Source organism: Marmota monax, unplaced genomic scaffold (assembly GCF_021218885.2).
Source record: "Marmota monax isolate L192 unplaced genomic scaffold, Marmota_monax_Labrador192_F-V1.1 WCK01_AAM20220418_F8-fsc00198, whole genome shotgun sequence".
In the NCBI taxonomy this organism is placed as follows: domain Eukaryota; kingdom Metazoa; phylum Chordata; class Mammalia; order Rodentia; family Sciuridae; genus Marmota; species Marmota monax.
In genome coordinates, this window is record NW_026693558.1 from 914,235 (window position 1) to 934,571 (window position 20,337).

The window sequence follows — 20,337 nt, forward strand, 5'->3', positions numbered from 1 at the left end:
ATTATATTTTAGCAGCATCTTTGTAAAGAACCTCTTTTCATTTTATATTAATTCTTCTAGATGAATAGTCAGAGGATATACTAGGGATATAGATATACTATTCACTGTAAGGAGCTGCTCTAAAGCAAACACAGCACATGTCCTTGCTCCTCACTACACTAAAGGCAGTCAACATCTTGACCACAGTGATATTAGCACACTATAATATACCCAGCTTCACCTATATCAAGAGAAGGAAATTTTACATGCAGTGACAATTATTTTTTTAACTCTATGGTCTCATCTATGATATATGTCTGTACAAAACTTATTTTGTACATGTATTCATTTCAAAAAATTCTTCACAAACATTTTTAAAGTCCAAGAACAGATTAAGGATTTATAATAAAGAGTTTAACATTTGGAAAACAAGATAAATCAGATCAATTCCTCAGATCATACAAGGAAATAAACTCTAAAAGAACCAAAGATATAAAAGAAAAAAAAATAAGACTACAGAGGAAAACAGAGAAATGTCCCTGTAATATGAATATAGGGAAAGTGTTTTCATGGTAAATAGCATTTACAAGCAAACTCACAAGATAAATTAGAAGCTGGGAGAAAATATTTGCAACATATATCATGAATAATGGGGTGGGGGCTGGGTGTGTGTTGCACTAATGTCTAACAAAGGACCTTTAAAAATAAAGGGCAAGGTCAGGCATGATAGTGCATGCCTTTAATTCCAGTAGCGGAGGCTAAGGCAGAAGGATGGTGAGTTCAAAGCCAACTTCAGCAACTTAGCAAGGCCCTAAGCAACTCAGTGAGACCCTGTCTCTAATAAAATACAAAAAGGGGCTGGGGATGTGGCTCAGTGATTATGTACCCCGGGTTCAATTCCCAGTACCAAAAAAAGAAGAATGGCAAAAACAACCCAAAATTCTGTACAAAAAGAGGCAAAAGACATGAAGCCAATTCCAAAAAAAGTAATGTAAATGGCTCTGTAAATGGAAAAGTTGTTAGATTTCTCTCTAATAAAGGAAATAAATTAATGCTACACTAAGAAACCATTTTTAACCTAACCAGCTGGCAAACCTTCAAGTTCAACTGGTGAGACTGTGGGAGAACAAGGACTCTCTTATGTTGTTGACAGGAATCCAGACTGTATAATGGAGAGGAATTTAGCAACATCTAACAAAACTACCTAGGCTTCCACTCTTCAACCCAGCAATCTTATGTCTAGGAATTTGTCCTAGCTCCATTAGCTCAACATTGCAAAGGTTATTCATTGAAAACATTAGTTTTAAACAAAACACTAAAAAATACCAACATCCAAGAATAAGAAATTATCATAGTACATACATCTATGGAATACAACTATAAAAAAGAATGAAGACAATCTCCATGAACTGACATGAAGTAATTTCCAGGAAATACTGTTAATGACGAAAGCAAAGTTAGAAACAACATATACAGTATGCTACCTTTTGTGGAAGAAAGCAGAATGAGAAAATGTCCCTATATCAGGTTAGCACTAGAAAAAGAAAAAACAGGAAGAATGAACTAGGAAACAATGAAGTTGGAACATGATGGCACATGCCTATGATCCCAGCTATTTACGAAGCTGGGGCAGGAGAATTTCAAGTGTGAGGTCAGCCTCAGCAACTTGGTGAGAACCTGCTCAAAAGAGAAATATTCTGGGAACTGATATATGTAGCTCAGTGGTTTAATCTCCTATACCAAATGTGGTACAAACAAAGTTGGTTACTAATGTGGGATTCAGGGAGCAGGATGGAAGGAATGGATATGAAAGAGATTTGACACTTTTCTGGGTACATTTTATTGTGTAGTTCTGACTTTAAGGAAGTAGGGGGTGGGGATAAAAATCTAAAACTGAAGGCAAACTAGAACAAATGAATGCAAGTAAATTTTAAATGAAGGAGAAAATTAAGCAAGCATAGTATTTGAGTTTGTTGTTCAACAGACAGGGTGGAGAACTGAAAACATATCTTGAACTCCTTTAAGTAAGATTCCCTTTCTTTCTTTTTCTTTCTTTCCTTTTTTAGTGACATGAATGAAGCAATTTCAAAACTATTTTAATTACAGAAATGAGCAAAAGAGCAAATGTGTTGATCTTGATAAAAATAAAGGTTCTCAATGTGGAAGAAGGGACACATAAAAATATGAAATGGAGTAGGCAAAAGAGAAATCCATGAAGATCAACTGGAATATGATAGTATAAACACAAGTATAAATCACAATTTCTAACACGTATCTGTGTGTAGGCGTACATATGTTCACACACTGTGGGGAAGTATATGTGTGTCTTTTTGCATATGCACCTAAATGCATAATATGTTTCCTAGTTTGTCCTCTGAATAGGTCTAGAACTCAGATCTTGGTCTCTAATACCATCTCCTCACTCAAAGAAACAAGTGTTCCTTAGAGAAATGACTTGATACTAAGGCCAGAATGGCCATAATATAAGCCAAAAATTAATAAAGGGCTTCAAAGGAGGAGGAAAAAAATTAGAAACATATGAACATGTTACAAACATTCAATGTGAAAAGGCTAGGCAAATATGGGACAATTTGAACAACAACAACAAAATAATTAAGGACTGCCATGTATTATAGACCACCAGAGGCAAACAAACAAACAAAAAAAGGTGTGGGGGACCTATTCATTCACATTATTAATAGGTAAGTAAATAGAAAGAAAAGAAGAAAGGGTTGCTGCTTACAGCAGAATAATGAGAGTTGACTAGTGGCTATAGAAGGATTGGTGGAGCTGAAGGAGTGCTGGTTCATCCCTTTGCAACCATCAGAGCACAGACTGTTTTGACAAGAATCATATCAACAGACACCAAACCTGACAACCTTATAGATGTGAGAGGACATTTTCATAGGGAGAACAGTTACAGGGTCTTAATGTGTCTCCCTACAGATTGCTTATTAACTTCAAGGGGAAAAAAAAACATAATCATCATGCAGTGGAAAAAACAAACACCATACTGATCAAAATTAACATTACTAATGAGAGACAGAAAGCCATCATGTATATACCCTGAGGAGGACAGACACCACTGATGTAGTAATCCCACTGGGAATGTATAACCTGAATCTAATCATGAAGAAGCATCAATCAACTCAAAATGAGGAATGTTCTAGAGGAAAATAACCAAGGGAGGAGGAATACCATTCTTCAAAGGTGTGAATTTATAATAATACAAAAAAGAAAGGCTTGGAGGATTGAAGACATAGCTCAATGTTAAAGCATTTGTCTAGCATGTACAAGGCTGTGGATCCATTCCCACACCACAAAAAAAAAAAAAAAAAGTCTAGCTATGTTCCAAATCAAAGAGATAAAAGAAATATTGATAATAAAATACAATACTTGATTCTAGACTGGAAAGGGAAAAAGGATGCCCTAAGAAACATTGTTAGTGGAAAATGAATGTTATTGTATTAATACTATATTTAATAATATCAAAAACAATGGTGGTTATATAAGTAAAGATATTCTTTATTCTTAAGAAATACAACTTAAAGTATGTGGTGAGGAAGAATGTGTCATATGCAATTTTGAAATGATGCAGAAAAAATATTCTGTATATATACATAAATAGAACAAGTGATAAAGCAAAAGAGGTTTAATGTTAACAATGACTTAAGCAGGGTTAGAATATGTGAGGATTCTTTGTTCCACTCTTATTCTTGTGACCTTTCCAAATATATGTGTGTGTGTATTGTAATGTTGAGGGTAGAATACAGGGAGACAATGGCAGACTAGAAGAGAATTCACTAGCAAATTAATTCAGCAACAACATTAAAAAATCTTTTTGTTTATTTTGGTAGTGCGGACTAAACCCACGGGAGCTTTGCCACTAAGCTACATCCCCAGTTTTTTTTATTTTTATTCTGAGACAGAGTTTTGCTAGGTTGCCAAAACTGGCCTTGAACTTACAATCCCCCTGACTCAACCTCCTGAGTCACTGGGATTACAGGTATGCACCAGCACGCCTAGTCAAAACTCTTCCCATCAGCTAGAATATCTGACCAGATACTATTTCTAACACATATGATCACACTCCTTAAGTTGGTATATAATAAGAACTAACTGGGAACCTAATGCACAAAGAGGCAAGTCTATGGTAGTGGTTCAGAGAATGAGTTCTAGAATCAGAGTGCTTGAGTTTGAATCCTGTCAAACTTACACACTGTATAACCTTGGCCAAGTCATTTAATCTATCTGTGCCATAAATTCCTGAAAAAGACTTTTAAAGTGTCTCCATATTTTTGTAAGAAGTAAAACATTAACATTAGAGTGCAGGGTATCATACATACCCGACACATATACTATTCAACAATGTTAACTTTGCATCATCACCACTCACATGGAAAACTGGCTACGTGGAGAGACTCCAACTACAAACTGAACCACAATGGGGTGAGCCAGACAAAATTAAATACGAGTACTCCCTGGGTACAGGCAACATCAATCAAAAACAATCTGAAGCAAGAAAAACCCTTCTGAGTCAGATGAAGTACACACTTAGTTTTAGGACTTCCACACAAAATTAATTAGAGGTACCCTAATCAAGTATAGGCAGAACCCAGGTCATCGGCATAGCAGCCAGTCTCTAGTCTGCTGATATTTAATCACTTTTATATTCACATTTATAAATTCTCCAAAACCAAATCAAAGACAAAATTCATTAACTATTTTTCTCCAACCAAATATATGGTTCTCACCAGGCACGGTGGCGCACACCTGTAATCCCAGCAGCTTGGAAGGCTGAGGCAGGAGGATCATGAGTTCAAAGACAGTCTCAGCAAAAGCAAGACACTAAGCAATTCAGTGAGACCAAATCTCTAAATCAAATACAAAATAGGGCTGGGCACAAATCTCTGGTACCCAAAACAAAAAACAAAACAAAACAAAAAAATATATGGTTCTCTTTTAGAACATGAACTTTTTTTTTTTTTAATTGTGTCATTCAAGTCTTTTTCCTCCAAGAGCTTTCTTGTTTTTAAAGGAAAAAAAGAAAAAGACTGTCTTGGTACAACATAAGATAGTACAAATTTTCTGCTGTAAAAAAATTAGATAATGCTCCCCTCTAGTGGCTTACTTGGAATAAAGCCCATAAAATTCTATCAGCACCATCTTTGAAGTAGCAAAGGTATTAAATACTATTACAAATATAAAGTTGTCTTTTAGCTACTACCCAATGAAAAAGTATTATTCTGTCCATTTAATCTCTCATCAAAAATACTACTATGACCTTTACTACTACAAACAAGCAGTATCTCTACATTAGCTTAACAGTTAAATAAAAATACCTGTTCCAACAAATGGATCAAAGACAATATCATTTTCTTTCACTTTTCCATGGTTTGCCATGATGAATGATAAACCAGCATCCATGCTTGTATTTCCAATAAAGTGTCTCTTTTTGACACTATATGACTCAATTAGCTCTCTCTGTCCATCTGCAATCTAAATCAGAGATATTTTTCAAATTAGTAAAACTATAGAGAAGAGATTTAAGATTTCAGATAATCACAAAAAACCACAGCATCCTGTTGATGAGAACTTTCCACTTAACTACTGCTCTAAATTCATTCTTTTAAAATGTTTTTGAGGTAGTTCTGGACAAATATCTTTCCCTTTACTATGTCTTTTCAAACCAAATATGAATTGAATTTGAACATAATTATTCCAAGAATTGGTGCTGATAAGCTTTCCCCATTTCTTTTTCTCCTAAATAACAATAATCTATAACATTAGTCTCAGCTTCCACTTACCCACGTACAGCCCCAGGGAAGTGAGCTGAAGTGTTCTAAGTAATCCATTTCTCTTAAGAATTAAGGCCTGGATTTAAGAGTTCCATAAATGAGATCCACAACTATTACAGTACTCTGCCTTCCTTCTACATTAGTAAAAAAGCAGTTGTTCAAATTTTCTGGTAAATTTTGTTTTAATGTCACTAGGCACACCACTGTCATCCTAGGTCACATATCTAATAAGCCTCTTGAACCTCAGAAATCTCTGGAGAAATGCATTGCATTTTTTGTATAAAGGCATTACCTTTTTTTTTTTTTTTTTTTTTGGTGGAGCTGGAGATTAAATTCAAGTCCTTATGCATGCTAAACAAGTCACTCTGCCACTGACCTATAACCTCAACCCATATTCAGCTTTTAAAAGAAACAAAATAAGATAGAAAGAATACTTGCTTACCCATCTACCAAAATAAATATTATATGGATTCTCAGGGATGCAATTAGGGTCCAAACCATAATCCTCCAAAATAGAGAATATATGTTGTGGTTTCTTTAAGTTCACTTTTCCTTTAAAGGGCAGAAATTCAAGTGCCTAAAAAATATAAGCAACTGTAATGTTCTATAAAATTTTCCAAGGGAAAATAGTACTTAACTAATAATATCTACCATGTAAGTCTGATGTCAGCAATTAAATAAGATAAAATGTGAAAATCCTTAGCAAAATTGTGGTACAAAACAAACAAAACACTTGACATTAGCTGTTCCTATATATCAACAATGACTAGATTAGATTAATACTCTAGGGGTTTTATTTTGCTAAATTCACTTACATCTATTCGTTTGACTTTTTCTTCTTGTGTCAATGTTTTATTAAATGTGTGAATCTTTATTTTATATGTAGAGTCTGAATGCAGAAATGGAACCTAAAATAAGCAGATAATTTTTTAAGACATTAGTAATACAAAATGTATATATATGCTTATATAAAAATCACATTTCACTACTCACCATCTTCTCCACAGGGTAATTTTTAAGAGAACTATACAACTCCTCAGGAGATCTTCCATGACCCCATAGTTCAAATATAGACCTAGGGAATAAATGATTGGTACTAACCTCAGTAAAGAATTTAGTTCACACAGTAATATTTAAGTTATTTTACTAATTCTTTACACTCACTCTTTAACAATTATTGTCTGTGTGTTCTAAGCTACAAACAACAAATACATGTTCTGGAAACAAATATAGCGTAAGTCCAAATCACACAAAAAAGTTGAACCTAATAGAGTTGGGTGGAAATTTAATATAATTTAGGATTTATCCAAGTTTTCATCTTTTTATATGCTAGGATTGAATCCAGGGCTTTGCACAGGTTAGCATTCACTCTACCAATTGAGCTACATCCCTGGCACCCCATCATTTTATTTTTATGCTAGATCAAATGATGCAGTAAAATCATTTAAGATATTTTGGTCAAATGGATGAGAAGTTGCAGAAAATCCAAGTTTTCCCAATGTCTTCTCCATAAAACAAAAAGGACTATATACAAATGTTGCTATTAGCATTTGGCTGTGATTTGGTAATATCTATTAACAAAGCTACTCAAAATGTTAAGATTTAACAATGTAGATATCTTTAGGTTTGCTACAGTTTTTATCTTATTTTGTGTGATCAATATAGTCTAAGCTAAAAATAAATAATTAAAACCCATTTTCAATCACTTTTCTACTACAGAAAATTCTGAATTTAAGTTAGTTTTTGGGGGCTTTTTGGTACCGGGGATTGAACTCAGAGGCACTCAACAATGAACCACACCCTCAGTCCTGTTTTGTATTTTATTTAAAGACAAGGTCTCACCGAATTGCTTAGTGCCTTGCGTTTGCTGAGACTGGCTTTGAACTCCCAATCCTCCTAAGAACCGCTGGGATTACAGGCATGCACCACTGCACCTGGCTTAAGTTAGTTTTGAATTTATGCTTATAAGTCTATTTTCATTCTGCTACGAGATTGTAAATACTATCCTTTAAAAATGAATTCCTCCTTTTCATTCTATTGAATTTATACAGAAAAAAACTCTATTCTTACTACTCTTACTTAATAATCTCTTTAATATTTACTTCAGCCATGCAAATTGTGGAAGAAATAAACTGAAAAAGTATTATGTAATATTATTTAATATTACATTAATTTTACCAATCATCAAATATAAGCATCAGATGATATCAGTTTTAAAAGAAGTGCACAAATTCTTAGTACTCAGGTATTTGTTTTAAATTGAATAAGCCTCATATTTGGAATTCAAACACTTCAGCCAAAAATTTTGAGATTATCAGGTAAAGTAATAAGTTATTCAAAGAGTATTTTTTAGTTATGTTCTCATTTTAGAGTCATTTTTATTTAATAAACAAGACTCACTAACAAATTTCAGCTTAAGGGATTAGACTTTTAGGGCTGCAGGTAGATCTCAACGGGAGGAAGTTCACTAAATAAGGGGTTGTAGCCAATTCAATGACAACAGAAATTACATATCACACTATGAAGCATTGCTAACGATGTTAATAAAATGATATATGAATAATCTTAATTGCATTGCATTAATAAACATAATTTCTAAGAGAAAGGTTTTCAACAACCTGTCAAAATATTCAAGAAAAAAACAACTGAGAAAAACTAAAAAGTGTCAATAAAAAAACTTTTTAAGAAAAAAATGCAAGAAAAGAAAAGAGTAGATGTCAATGACAAAATCTAGAAACTCAGGATAATTTATTAATTTATACCAATATACTTCATTAATTTATATCAATATATGATCATCAAACTGTTTTTTCTTTAACAAATAAAACAGTAAAACATGTTTTAGGGCAGTCCCCACATTTTGTTACATTACACTTTACCAGTCTGCTCAATCCAACTAAAAATCACCTGTATGAAAAGCATTTTTTGGCCAGGAGTGTTGGTGCATGCCTATAATCCCAGCTATTCAGAGAGGCTGAGGCAGGAGGATCAAGGACGTAGATGTAGATGAGTGACAGAGACCTCTGGGTTCAATCTCCAAATACAGGGGAGAAAAAAAAAATCACTTTCTGAAATTTTAATACTCTGGTTATACTTAAATGTGGCATCTATCCTACATAAGAATGTAGCATTTATACCTCATACTATACTCCCAGTTAATACAGCACTTTAAAGAAAAATGGTTCTAAGCAAGAGTTTCTCCATTTCTCCATTGAGAATCTTCCAACTTTTAATTTCAGCAGATAATTCTGTTCCCACACCGCCACCCAGTGGTAAATGCATGTTAACTACAAGATAAACCAAGCTCCTGCCACAACCAGTCCTACTTTCTACCAAAATAGAAGAGGGCAGTTAAGTATGGGATACACTCATGCAGGATAACATGGTAAGTTTTTCTTACTTGGCACACACTGTCCGTTTCATTAAGTTTCTTGCAATATCTTCAGAGGGAAGACTAAGAATCCAAAATGGTGACTGAAATAAATAATAATACACAAGTTATTTCTAAGTAGCCACCAACACCTGGTTCGCTTTTATTCAAGAAGTCAACAGGAGAAATTTCTATTTGCTGCTTTCACTTAAGAATACCTGACCTGACTGTATAGAAAAATGATCCAATGAATGAAAATATCAAATTAAATTTAAACTTATTTAACTTTAAGGTTAATTTTGTATTTGCCTTAATGTAGCTTGACTAAAAGAATCAATGCACATTATACTACAGAATACAATCTTGGAAATTTTTATCTTTGCTTATCATTTCTTATAGTACAGCTATTTTATTTTTAACTTATAAGTAATGTATTTCTTAATACTAAATGATCTCTTTTTCTAAGTAGCTATGGTTATCTGAGAGGTAGATGAGGGCCCTGTGAAACAACTATGATAGATAATCATGGGGAACATTATTATTACCATTAAGTTGTACTGTTTTATTATATTGTCTAGGAGGAAAAAAAAAAAAAAGGTCCGAGTCAATCAGGAGTTTCTCAATCCCCTATCTCAATACCCAAGATTACAGGAAATATCTTCTCAAACAGCCCCTTGCCAGAATATTGCCAAACACAGCAGTGTCCTGACCTCATTCATCACTCTCCTTTCACTTTGCCTCAATAACTGAAAGTAAATAAGGAATATAACTCCAATACCATGGAACTTTTAATTTAAGTTCTCTCATCTTTTGCAAGAAATCCTCCCTGACATTAGCAGTCTATCTTCTTCCAGTATTTACACTATCCTACAGAAAAATTCAAAATAATCCAAATAGAAAAACAGATCATTAGTATTAATTCTATTAAAAAAAATTTTAAAGCAATCTAAATTAAATTAAATGGTTATGTAAATTATGGTATAGTGCAATTACATTGGTGATAAAGGCTAAGAACAACACATACCTATATTAATATTGTCAAATAAAAAAGGTTATAGAAGTTCATGGTAAGTAATATTACAACTGAGGAGGATAAAGGATATGAAAAAGACTGGAAGGTCACATCCCCAATTATAAGTCATGACAAGGTGAAAGAACTATAAATGATTTTTCTTTTCTTTTTCTGTTTTTCCAAACCTCTTTAAAATACTGATAAACTATAAATACAAAATAAAAGCTTATAAATTCACAATCGTATACAGTATAAAATTTCAAATTTTAAAATTATGCCAAATATAAACCTACAGTTCATTTAAATTGTAATTCTGAATACATTTCATCAACAGAATATAGTCCTTTCTTAAATGAAAGAACAGATATACATTATGGTGCAAGTGTTGAATTAAAAATTAAATTTGGGACTGGGAATGTAGTTCAGTGGTAGATGACTTGCCTAACATGTATGATACGCTGGGTTCAATCCCCTGCACCAAAAAATGAAAATAAAAAATAAAAATTTAAAACTGTAAGTACATCTGTTACTTTCCAAAGCCATAATCTTCCCCTAAATATCCTTTTTATTTCATTTTCTCTAGGAACAGATACAAATAACCACATAAATATAAATTTAAGCTTTGTAGTTCTCTTCAAACCCAAGATTCTATTTATATATACATTACATATGGTCTAATGAAAATTCTCCTTACCTTCCCATAAGTTTCATGACTGCTGATGAACTGACCTCCAAAAAGTGAAAGCAAAGATTTTATTTCCTGCATTGAAAATATTATAGAGAGAATATATTTCAAACAGGAAACTCAAAGTCTTCTAAGAGAAACAAACCTAATATGATTAAAAAAGAAAAAGAATGGAGTGATATCTACCCAAGGCATTTAAGTTTCAACATCAGACAATTCCAACTCAGGGTATTGAAACTTTATAGTCACAACCATGGTTAAGTAATTTCAGAGAATTTTAGACAACAGAATTGCCAAGTATGATCAGAGAATGTCCCGATTTTAAAAGGGGGCAGGGAGGCAAAAACAAATAACAGACACTATAGATTGGTAAATTTAACAATACCTCATAAAAATAAAATGAATAATTAAAAACATGATTTGAGGATATTTGGAAAATAACTACAGAGCATCAACATGGATTCATTAAGCACATTAAATTAACCTCTTCTACCTGGATTAAATTATAGCACTAGAAAGAGAACTAACATAACAGGCATGTTAAAAGCATCATGCGTACAAAGTTGAAATCACTTCCAATAGTTTGTGTATTCTGTGAAGTACACACTTTGTATTGATAAACGACGACTATACAAAATTTATGACCTGTACCACTAACAACTACTATCTACAAATTCTACCTACTGAAAGCAGGTAAAATCTTGTATAGGTCCTATGGAGCAGGTAACCTAAAGAAGGAGAAATGTCCCCACTACTGGTTGCTGACAATCCCCTTTCCTCCCAACCAGAAGAAAGAACCTTTAACACCAAGCCTTCAGTGAGCGTCAGCCATCACCAGGGAATGCATACCCACATCACCAAGTTCCTCATTCCAAGATCCAAAAGAATGGGAGGTTTAAGCAACTAATACCATTTCTATTTTTCTTTTGTCTCTGCATCAAATAATTTCTTATATTAGAAGGAGGTGAATTCAGTACAAAAATATGGATAGAGCACAACCTAAAACAAACTACCAGTAAATCAGTAAAGGAAGCCCAAAGGTTATTTAGCAACATGAGTAACACAAATTGGAATCGTAGACATTATGAGACTCAGGACTAAGACAGACTACAGTTTGATTTCAGATCTTCCACATACTAGCTATGTGGTTTTATATATGAAATTTAACTTCTTTTACATCCAGTTCCCTTGGGTGTAAAATAGGAATCAGAGTTATCTCATGAAGTTAGACGATCTATATATAGAGAAGCACAGACTCTTAGGGTATATTAAGGGAATCTAGATAATGATGACCTCAACACTATAACTGAAATTCAGCAGCTCAGGAAGTTAAGCAAGTCTAACACAATTATAACAATCAGAAGAAAAAAATGAACTTATAGATTAGGTTACTTGGTCTTACATGATTGTTGTTCCTTCTGTATTAAAGTATTTTGGGAATCAGCTTTACAATTAAAACATCCAAATATAACCAAGTCAAAATTTGCTGCTCCTAGAATCATTGCTAAAAAACAGTGATAGGCTAAAATATAAAGGTCTTAAGAGTTGGAAACAAAATGGATGCAGTGAAACACACCTGTAATCCCACGAACTTGAGGCTGAGACAGGAGGATCACAAATTCAAGGCTAGTCTCAGCAACTTAGCAAGGTCCTTAGTGAGATACTGTCTCAGAATAAAAAACTTTAAAAAAGGGATGGGGATGTGGCTCAGTGGTAAATTGACTCTGGATTCAATTCCCAGTACCAAAAAAAGAGATAGAACGAGAGATGCAAAAAAGAAAGTGAAGAATTATCAGAAGTTTTATAGCATAGCATTAGCTCTAATACCCAAAACTTAAATAACCACTTAAAACTGAGGGTAAATGTGATAAATCATTTACCCTCAGTTTTAAGTGGTTATTTAAGTTTCAAATTTATAAGCACATTGTTTATAAATTCAGCATGATCAAGACAGGTGAGATTCACATGATTAGCTTCAGGTACCATTCTTTCTTCTGAAGGGACATCTAATGGATTTTGTTTACATGCTCCTGATATTGTAGCATGACACATCAGTTTTATGCTTCCTTCTTCTGCCATTGCAAATATAATCCTAATACAATATTTACAATCTATGTCCTATGAACTGTGGACAGAGCCATCTGTGTTGTGGTATTTTTTAATTCTCAGGCCTATACCTTTTCAGAATCCTTGATTTTATGGAACTAAGTTCTTTTATTTATACCTTCTGTCTCATTGTTTCCAAATATAACTCTCATTGTATTTTTTTTTCCTGTATTATTTTCCTTTGGATGAGAATATAGATAAGGATAAGGTCTCATCTCAAATCCTGTTTTTTTCCTTAATGGTATGATACCAGCATGCCAGATACTGGCAACCTGATGGTTTGTGCTTGTTTTCTACTCAAATCTTGAAGTTCTCTCTCTCTCTTTTTCCCCCCCACCTTTGGTATTGAATCCAGAGTCAATTTACCACTAAGCCACATCCCCATCCCTTTTTCCACTCAAACCAGATCATTTATTTAAGTTGCTTACTTTTTCATCCATTTAGGTTTGCTTCAGAACCAGTAATAAAATCCAAGTCGCTTGAACTTAACTTTTAGTATAAGGCAGCAAAAAAATTAAAATTGGCCCTCACTCTATATGAGAGGTAGAACTGGACTACACTTAGATTCCTAATCTCTCATTTTAATTCATAAAGGCAGCTACTTCTTGTAGCTTCTTATTTAGCAATTCTAATGAAGTAGATAGGTCCACAAGTGTAGAATGAGATCCACAAGTGTAGAATGTCCCATTATTACCTTCCCTAGAAGGTACCTTATTTCATTTAATTCAACATTATGGAGCAAATTGTATGTGCAAGGCACTAGGTAAGGTAAATATCTATTTATCCTAAAGGAGTTTAGGGTTTAATGGAATTAATGAAACATTTAACCCCACAATTGAAGTGTGAAGTGTTCTTAAAGAAGTAAAAGCAAGGCCGTGTGTGGTGGTGCGCACCTATAATCTCAGCGGCTCAGGAAGCTGATGCAGGAGCATCAACAGTTCAAAGCCAGCCTCAGCAAAAGCAAGGCTAAATCAATGGCAGAGGACAACCTCTTCCAGGAAAGGTAAACTAGATAATTCAGATTAAGTCTCTTGATATGAAAAACTGAAAAAGCTGAATATCTACTGAAGGCCCAGAGAGCAAACCAGAATCACCAAACCAAGACTGAAGAGAAATTTCAAGAAAGAACAAAGACAGGGATTTCAAGGAAGAACCACTTTTCCCTAAAACATTTACCAACTTCAAAAACAAATGTCAAGGCAAAAATCCCTCTGATAGCCTAATGGAGCTAGAAGGACAAAAGGAGTACAGGGCTGCCCATGGGGAAGAAAGGAGACTTGACAAACAAACCACCTGATTTTTACTAGGATCCCATACTCTAGGAGCATGAATGAAACAGAATGTAAACAGAGCTTAATATCTATTACGGTTTAGATATGGTCATCCTCCTACCTAAAAGTTCATGTGAGACAATGCAAGAATGTTCAGAGATGAAATTAGATTATAAAAGTTGTAACCTAATTAGTGGATTAATCCACTGACATGGATTAACTAGGCAGTAACTGCAGGCAGGTAGGGTGTGGATGGGGAATAAGTCACTGGGGGCCGTGACTTTGGGGTTTATATTTTTTCCCTGGTAAACAGAGCTCTCTCTGCTTATTGGTTCTCATGCCCTGAGCTGTTTTCCTCTCCCATGCCTTTCTGCCTTTGTGTTCTGCCTTAGGAGGGGTCCAGCTATGCAGTAGGTCATCTGTGGATTGAGACTTCTGAAACCATGCGCCAAAATAAACTTTTCCTCCTCTAAGTTGTTCCTGTCAGGTATTTTGGTCACAGTGACACAAAGCTCATTAAAACAATATCTGAAAATTAGTTAAAGTGACTCTGGACTCCTAATGCTTTTTTCTATGTGTTCCATCCTTTTTTAAGAGAATGTACTATGGACTGGGTTGTGGCTCAGTGGTAGAGCACTTACCTACCATATGGGAGGCCCTGGGTTCGATCCTCAGTACCACATAAAAATAAATAAATTAAAATAAAGGTATTGTATCCATCTACAACTAAAAAATATTTTAAAAAGAAAGAGAGAGACTGTATTATCATCCTAGTTCTCAAAGTATTTCTTCGAATAAATTTTCAAAGATAGCATCTGGCACATATTTAAAAAATAATCTAGCACATATATCTGAAGAAGAAACAGAAACTTTATAAACAACAGAAACAGACCCACAGTGCCCCTTTATGAGTCACATACTTTAACTACTAAGCATTCTATATTGAAGGGGATAAAGAAGAGTCATCCCCTGGCAGAGGATGTTGTAGATGTTAAAAATAATCAAGCAAAAAATATAAACCTAAAATAAGTAAATATGCAGGTAAATCTAAATGAGTACTGATTATATAAAATCCAGAGATTAAATTATAGGAGAGGAAAGACCCAAACCAGACAGAAGGAACACAGAGAGCAAAAACCAAAGCAGGAAAATGGAGGATATCCTTCAGGGAATGACAGGGAGTCAGTTTGGGTGGGATTAAGGACTGGGAACAATGTGAGAAAGCCAACAAGAAAGCTAGGCAGTGCCAGACCATTGGAATTTTAACCTTAAGAAAAAGGGGGCATAAAACAGAACTGAGCTTATGAAACATTAAATTGGCACCAGGGTAAGACAGTAACTAATAAGAAGATAAAGGGAAGATGCTGGGAGCCATTAGCCAAGTAAGTATGACAATTTCCTTGCCAGCGTACCCCATGTTGCAGTGACATTGAATGTACTTAACCTTGCTCAAGGACCAAGGCAGATTAGGGTGTTCCCGGTTTTAAGATAATCTTGTTTAGGGCGTTCCCAGTTTAGGTTCCAGGTTTAAGGTTTAAGATTATTCCTGCTGGGAATAGGGCGTATCCTGCTGCCTGAGTTCCCCTTGAGTTCTCAGGGATTCAGACAGTATATTTTGGAGATAGAAGCCCAGTGGAGGTGGATTTGGGCAGAGAACGTGGATTTGGGCAGAGAACGTGGATTTCCCCAGAACGTGATTGTAGACGGCTGGTGTGAGTTCGGGAATAAAGAGTTGCTGTTTGAATCTACAAGCTGTGTGGTGGCTCATGATTGTGTGCCCAGCCAGACTGCGGCATTTGTGCCCAGCCAGACTGCGGCAGGAAGAAACAAGTAAAATCAGCAAGTACTAGGGATGCTATTCTTAACACCACAGCCTAACCCCTCCATTCCCACCACACTGCCTTACTTTAGGTACTTATTCTAGTTCCTCTCTAGTATCCTCTAAATGGTATTTTTGTCTGGTATTACAGAATTATCTCTAATAAAACAAAAATGATCTTGTCATATCCTCTCAAAAAGAAAAAAAAAAGTCAATGTACCCCTCAATCTAAAATAAAAATTCAAACACCCTGGAATAGTTTCAAACACTCCAAAATCTGGACGCTACCCCACCTCTCTAGCTTCAATGTCCCCTACCTTCATCCTGTCTCCAATAACCAACTATGTTTCTATACCTTGCATGTGCTTCTCTTTTTCAGGGAAATGGGCTTTCCAATCCTCTTCACTAACACAGTATCTCCTTTATAATTTAAGACCTTCCTTTTAAATATAAATGTGCATTTTCAAGTTTCCTAAAGGAATTCAGTATTTCCTAATACTGAATCAGTGCTACAATCTTCCTGTATAATTCCCAAGGCCAATAAGTTGAACACTAATTGAGAAAATCAAAGAATCTTGGCACAATTGAAAACACACAATCTTACCAGGCATGGTGGCACACACCTGTTATCCTAGCTACTTGGGAAGCTGAGGCAGAAGTATCAAGTTCCAGGCCAGCCTCAGCAACTTAAGAAGACCCTGTCTCAAAAACAACAACAAAAGGGTTGGAGATTTAGTTTAGGTAGAAAACTTCTGGGTTCAATCCCCAGGACCAGAAAAGAAAATGATAGAAAACAAAAATACACCATCTACACCTTCGGTGGCTTGCTGATTTTTCAGCCTTGCTCCAACACCTGTGATCTTCTCTACTAAACTTTGTCCTTGTTACCTCCCTCAAAAACTATTTACAATTTCACTATTTTTCATTTTTCCCATTCAACTGCTGATGCCTTATGTCTGAGAAAATAACTCAGATTTATTCACTTCCTAGAAAACAGACCTCCAGGCAATTTCCACCCCAACTCTCCTTTGCTCAATCTCCCTTTCTACTGAAAGGTGAATTTTTCTCCCACTGTGTCCTTATATCCATCCTCCCCTTCCCTTCAGCCTATAATTATGCTCAAACTCAATCTCTCTTTAAAGGGAGTGTTCCTTTGACCAGAGTCAACCAATCTCTTTAAAACTTTCCTTTCTTACGCTCTACTTAAGAGCAGTTCAGCCTATTTTCCTTTCCTTATTTTCCAGTGATTTCTAAATCAAGCAATTGGCTTTTCCCACTAAAAATCTAAACAGAATATTCACCTCTAACCTTCTGAGAGTGTAACTGAACATTTTTCATTACTTTCTAATCAAAAAACACATTCACTGACACTATTAATTTATCCCTGCTTTCTAAAACTTTACCCTCTGGATGTCTGTGGTCTCACACCCTTCTTATCTGACATTTGCAATACATCTCAATAGCAATGGGTCCAAGAATCTGTACTTGGCTCACCACTCTTTTGACCCTATACTTGTAGTAATTTTATCCTCTCTTCTAGTTTGCATATGCAGAAGACTCAAATATTTATCATCAGTCTGGAGATCCCTATTATGCTCTATGCATACTCATATCCACTACCTACTGACCAACCTACTGTATACTAGTGAAGCAAATTCAGTGTAACTGAAACTTAAATCTTATCATCTGCCTGTGTACTTACTTTAAATGGAGACATGCCTACATCCATCCCAGGAGTCATCCTCAACTTGCCCTTCTCCCCCTAACAATCTAGCTCTGATGATCTTATCACCTAAATGCTTTACCAGTCTATCCCATCTTCTTAACACTCTTACTAGGTCAGGCCTTCTTTTTTTTTTTTTTTTAATTTTACTTATTTTATTCATTTTAGTTATTGATGGACCTTTATTTTTTTATCTATATGTGGTGCTGAGAATTGAACCCAGTGCCTCACACATTCGAGGAAAACACTCTACCACTGAGCCACAACCCCAGCCCCAGGCCATCTTAATTTACAAGACTACTCCAACTAACTCTTTTTTTTTTTTTTTTTAATTTTTTTTATTGGTTCCAACTAACTCTTAACTAATCTCTGATTCCAGTCTTATTTCCCTCAAATCCATCCTCCATTTTGCTGTCAAAGTTATTTTTTAAAAAAGTAATTCTGCCCTTCAATAAACTATTCTTCCAACCCCCAACATATTCAAGGCTTTGTATTTTCTGATCCCTCTCTACCACTTCTGGTCACTTATCACTCTCTGCCAAATATTTGGTGATCTAGTAGTAGCTAACAATTTGTAATACTAATGTATTTATTTCTCTCCCTGGTCCAGCTAACTACTAGTAGCCCTATAGTTCAAGTGTTATTCCCATGGACATCCTCTTAAAAGCCAACATCTCCCCAACCCCCGTCCCTCAGGTAGATGAGATTCCCCTTCTATATTCTCTCATATTTCCCTGTGCATCCCTCTCACTGCACCTGCTAACCTAATTCTATGCTTATGTGTCTGCTCAGCCCTTAGCCTAAAAAAGTAAGCCCCTTGAGGGCAGAGGCTGTTATCAAGATATTAGGTAGGAAGTAGCTAGCAATGAACAGTGAAATTGCATGGTGAGGTCATAAAGTGTTCTTTTTTACTTTAGGGTCCTTCTTTAAACTATCTTAAGAAATCAAATGGTGACAGTTAATCTGTAGAAAATAAACAAAAGCAAGAGAACTATTTGTAAAACATGTCAAGAGAAAAGGATTAATAGGACCCTTGACAGGGTTCACCGAGGTTGATGTGAAGTTAGGCATTATGGCTACAAGCGTCCAATTGTCTGGGAAGGAAGATTCCTTTAGCAACGCAAGTGCACTAAGGCAACTTCTGACCAGCTATTGACCCCAGTGCCCACATTAACAAAGAATTGACTTATAGATTGAAGTCCCCCTAAATATGACAGCCACATGACAATTCTGGTGAGGACCAAATAAGGTTAAAAACTCCACCACCCAAGTGGAAGGAATTGAACATTTGATTGGCGAAGGTTGCTGAAGGAGGACCCCACTTTTCAAGTCAACCACAAAACAGCAATAAATTTAGGGAGAGCATTGACTCTGTCATTCTCTGCTCAGAGTCGGACCACTCGCTTTCTTGAGAGGGTTCTTTACCTGAACCTCATTTTGCTTTTACATTACTTTGACCTCACTTTCACTTATAATAATAAGTTCTCCTGCATGACTTTTGGTGTCTGGCTTTAAATCTTCTTTCTCCCAAACACAAGGACGGAGGTTCGGAGTTTCAGCTCTCTGCTTTCCTGTGGCAATGATATCTCAGTGTCCAGCATATTGGATTGCAGCCATTCCAAAAAGGTTTCTTGAATACATTAAAAAAAAAAAATCTCCCCAACTTCTCCATCATCTAACAGCAACTACTAATCCCTTCACCACGCTTGAACCTCATATTCTGTACGTAAAACACACACCGAGCACTCCTCTTGGATATCTCTATCCTCCGCTACTCAAATAAGCTCCAGGAGAAAGAGGCCCCATCATTTTCGCCTGCCTAATTCTGGTACCTGGAGCACGTGCAGAATGAATGAAAAGGCTCAGCAACACCGAGAGGACTTCTCTCTCACATACCCTCCTCCAAGGACTAACAGAACTTCTTTCACCCTTCGCAAAGCTCAGCCCCCAGCCCAGGGACCCAAGGATTGGGGACCAGCAGTCCCCTGAATCGGTGCGTGCGTTGAAGGTGCGGGGAGCCTCCACCCACAACCAGACCCCACCGCTCAGTCCTCTCCCGTCGGGAATTGTGAAGGGCGCTGCGAGCTCACCGGGAGGCGGAATTCCAGGTGCTCCTGAGCCATAAGCAGCAGATACCTGTTCAGAGTGCACCGCAGCGCCATTGCGGCTGCTCTCCATGCGCCTGCGCGGCCTGCTTGGCCCCGCCCCCTACCCCTCAAAGAGCGTTTCCCCGAGGCGGAGCCTGGGCGGCCGGAAGCGGAAGTTCAACAGGGCGCGCGCTGTGCTGACAGTTTTCACGCCTGGCGTCCGCACTCTGCAGCTGTTGGAGCGGCTTAAGTCTGGTGGGGGCCCAAGTACAAGTAGCTGGTGCAAGGAGAAGCGTTGTTTCCTGGAACAGATTCTGATAAATCGAGGCCGAGGTCATGAGTCCAAAACACCCATGCATCTCTGTCAGGCTGAGCATCTAACACTTGAAAAGGGATTGGGTATCAGAGATCCAATGGGAAGGAGAAAAAGTTAATGTGTTAAGATTTTTGCAATTAGAAAAAAATAAAAGTATTTTGTACCGACTTA

General features: G+C 36.0%; 1 protein-coding gene across 6 annotated transcripts in view; it reads right to left on the reverse strand.

Moving 5' to 3' along the window:
• Trmt11 (tRNA methyltransferase 11 homolog) overlaps positions 1–20,000 on the reverse strand; it is a 60,908-nt gene extending 40,908 nt beyond the window's left edge. For 2 of the 6 annotated variants that reach the window (XM_046458666.2, XM_058583716.1), the window contains exons 1-7: positions 19,854–19,983; positions 10,854–10,919; positions 9,178–9,251; positions 6,771–6,852; positions 6,593–6,685; positions 6,220–6,354; positions 5,322–5,478 (exon numbers count right to left, since the gene is read on the reverse strand). In XM_046458666.2, the coding sequence (XP_046314622.1) occupies positions 5,322–5,478; positions 6,220–6,354; positions 6,593–6,685; positions 6,771–6,852; positions 9,178–9,251; positions 10,854–10,919; positions 19,854–19,925 (679 nt within the window). In that variant the 5' untranslated portion in view covers positions 19,926–19,983. Of the gene's footprint in view, positions 1–5,321; positions 5,479–6,219; positions 6,355–6,592; positions 6,686–6,770; positions 6,853–9,177; positions 9,252–10,853; positions 10,920–16,644; positions 16,739–19,853 lie in introns of all 6 variants that reach the window. The other 4 variants (XM_058583718.1, XM_058583719.1, XM_046458665.1 and 1 more) reach the window with 4 other exon arrangements.
• Between the last annotated feature and the right edge of the window lie 337 nt (positions 20,001–20,337).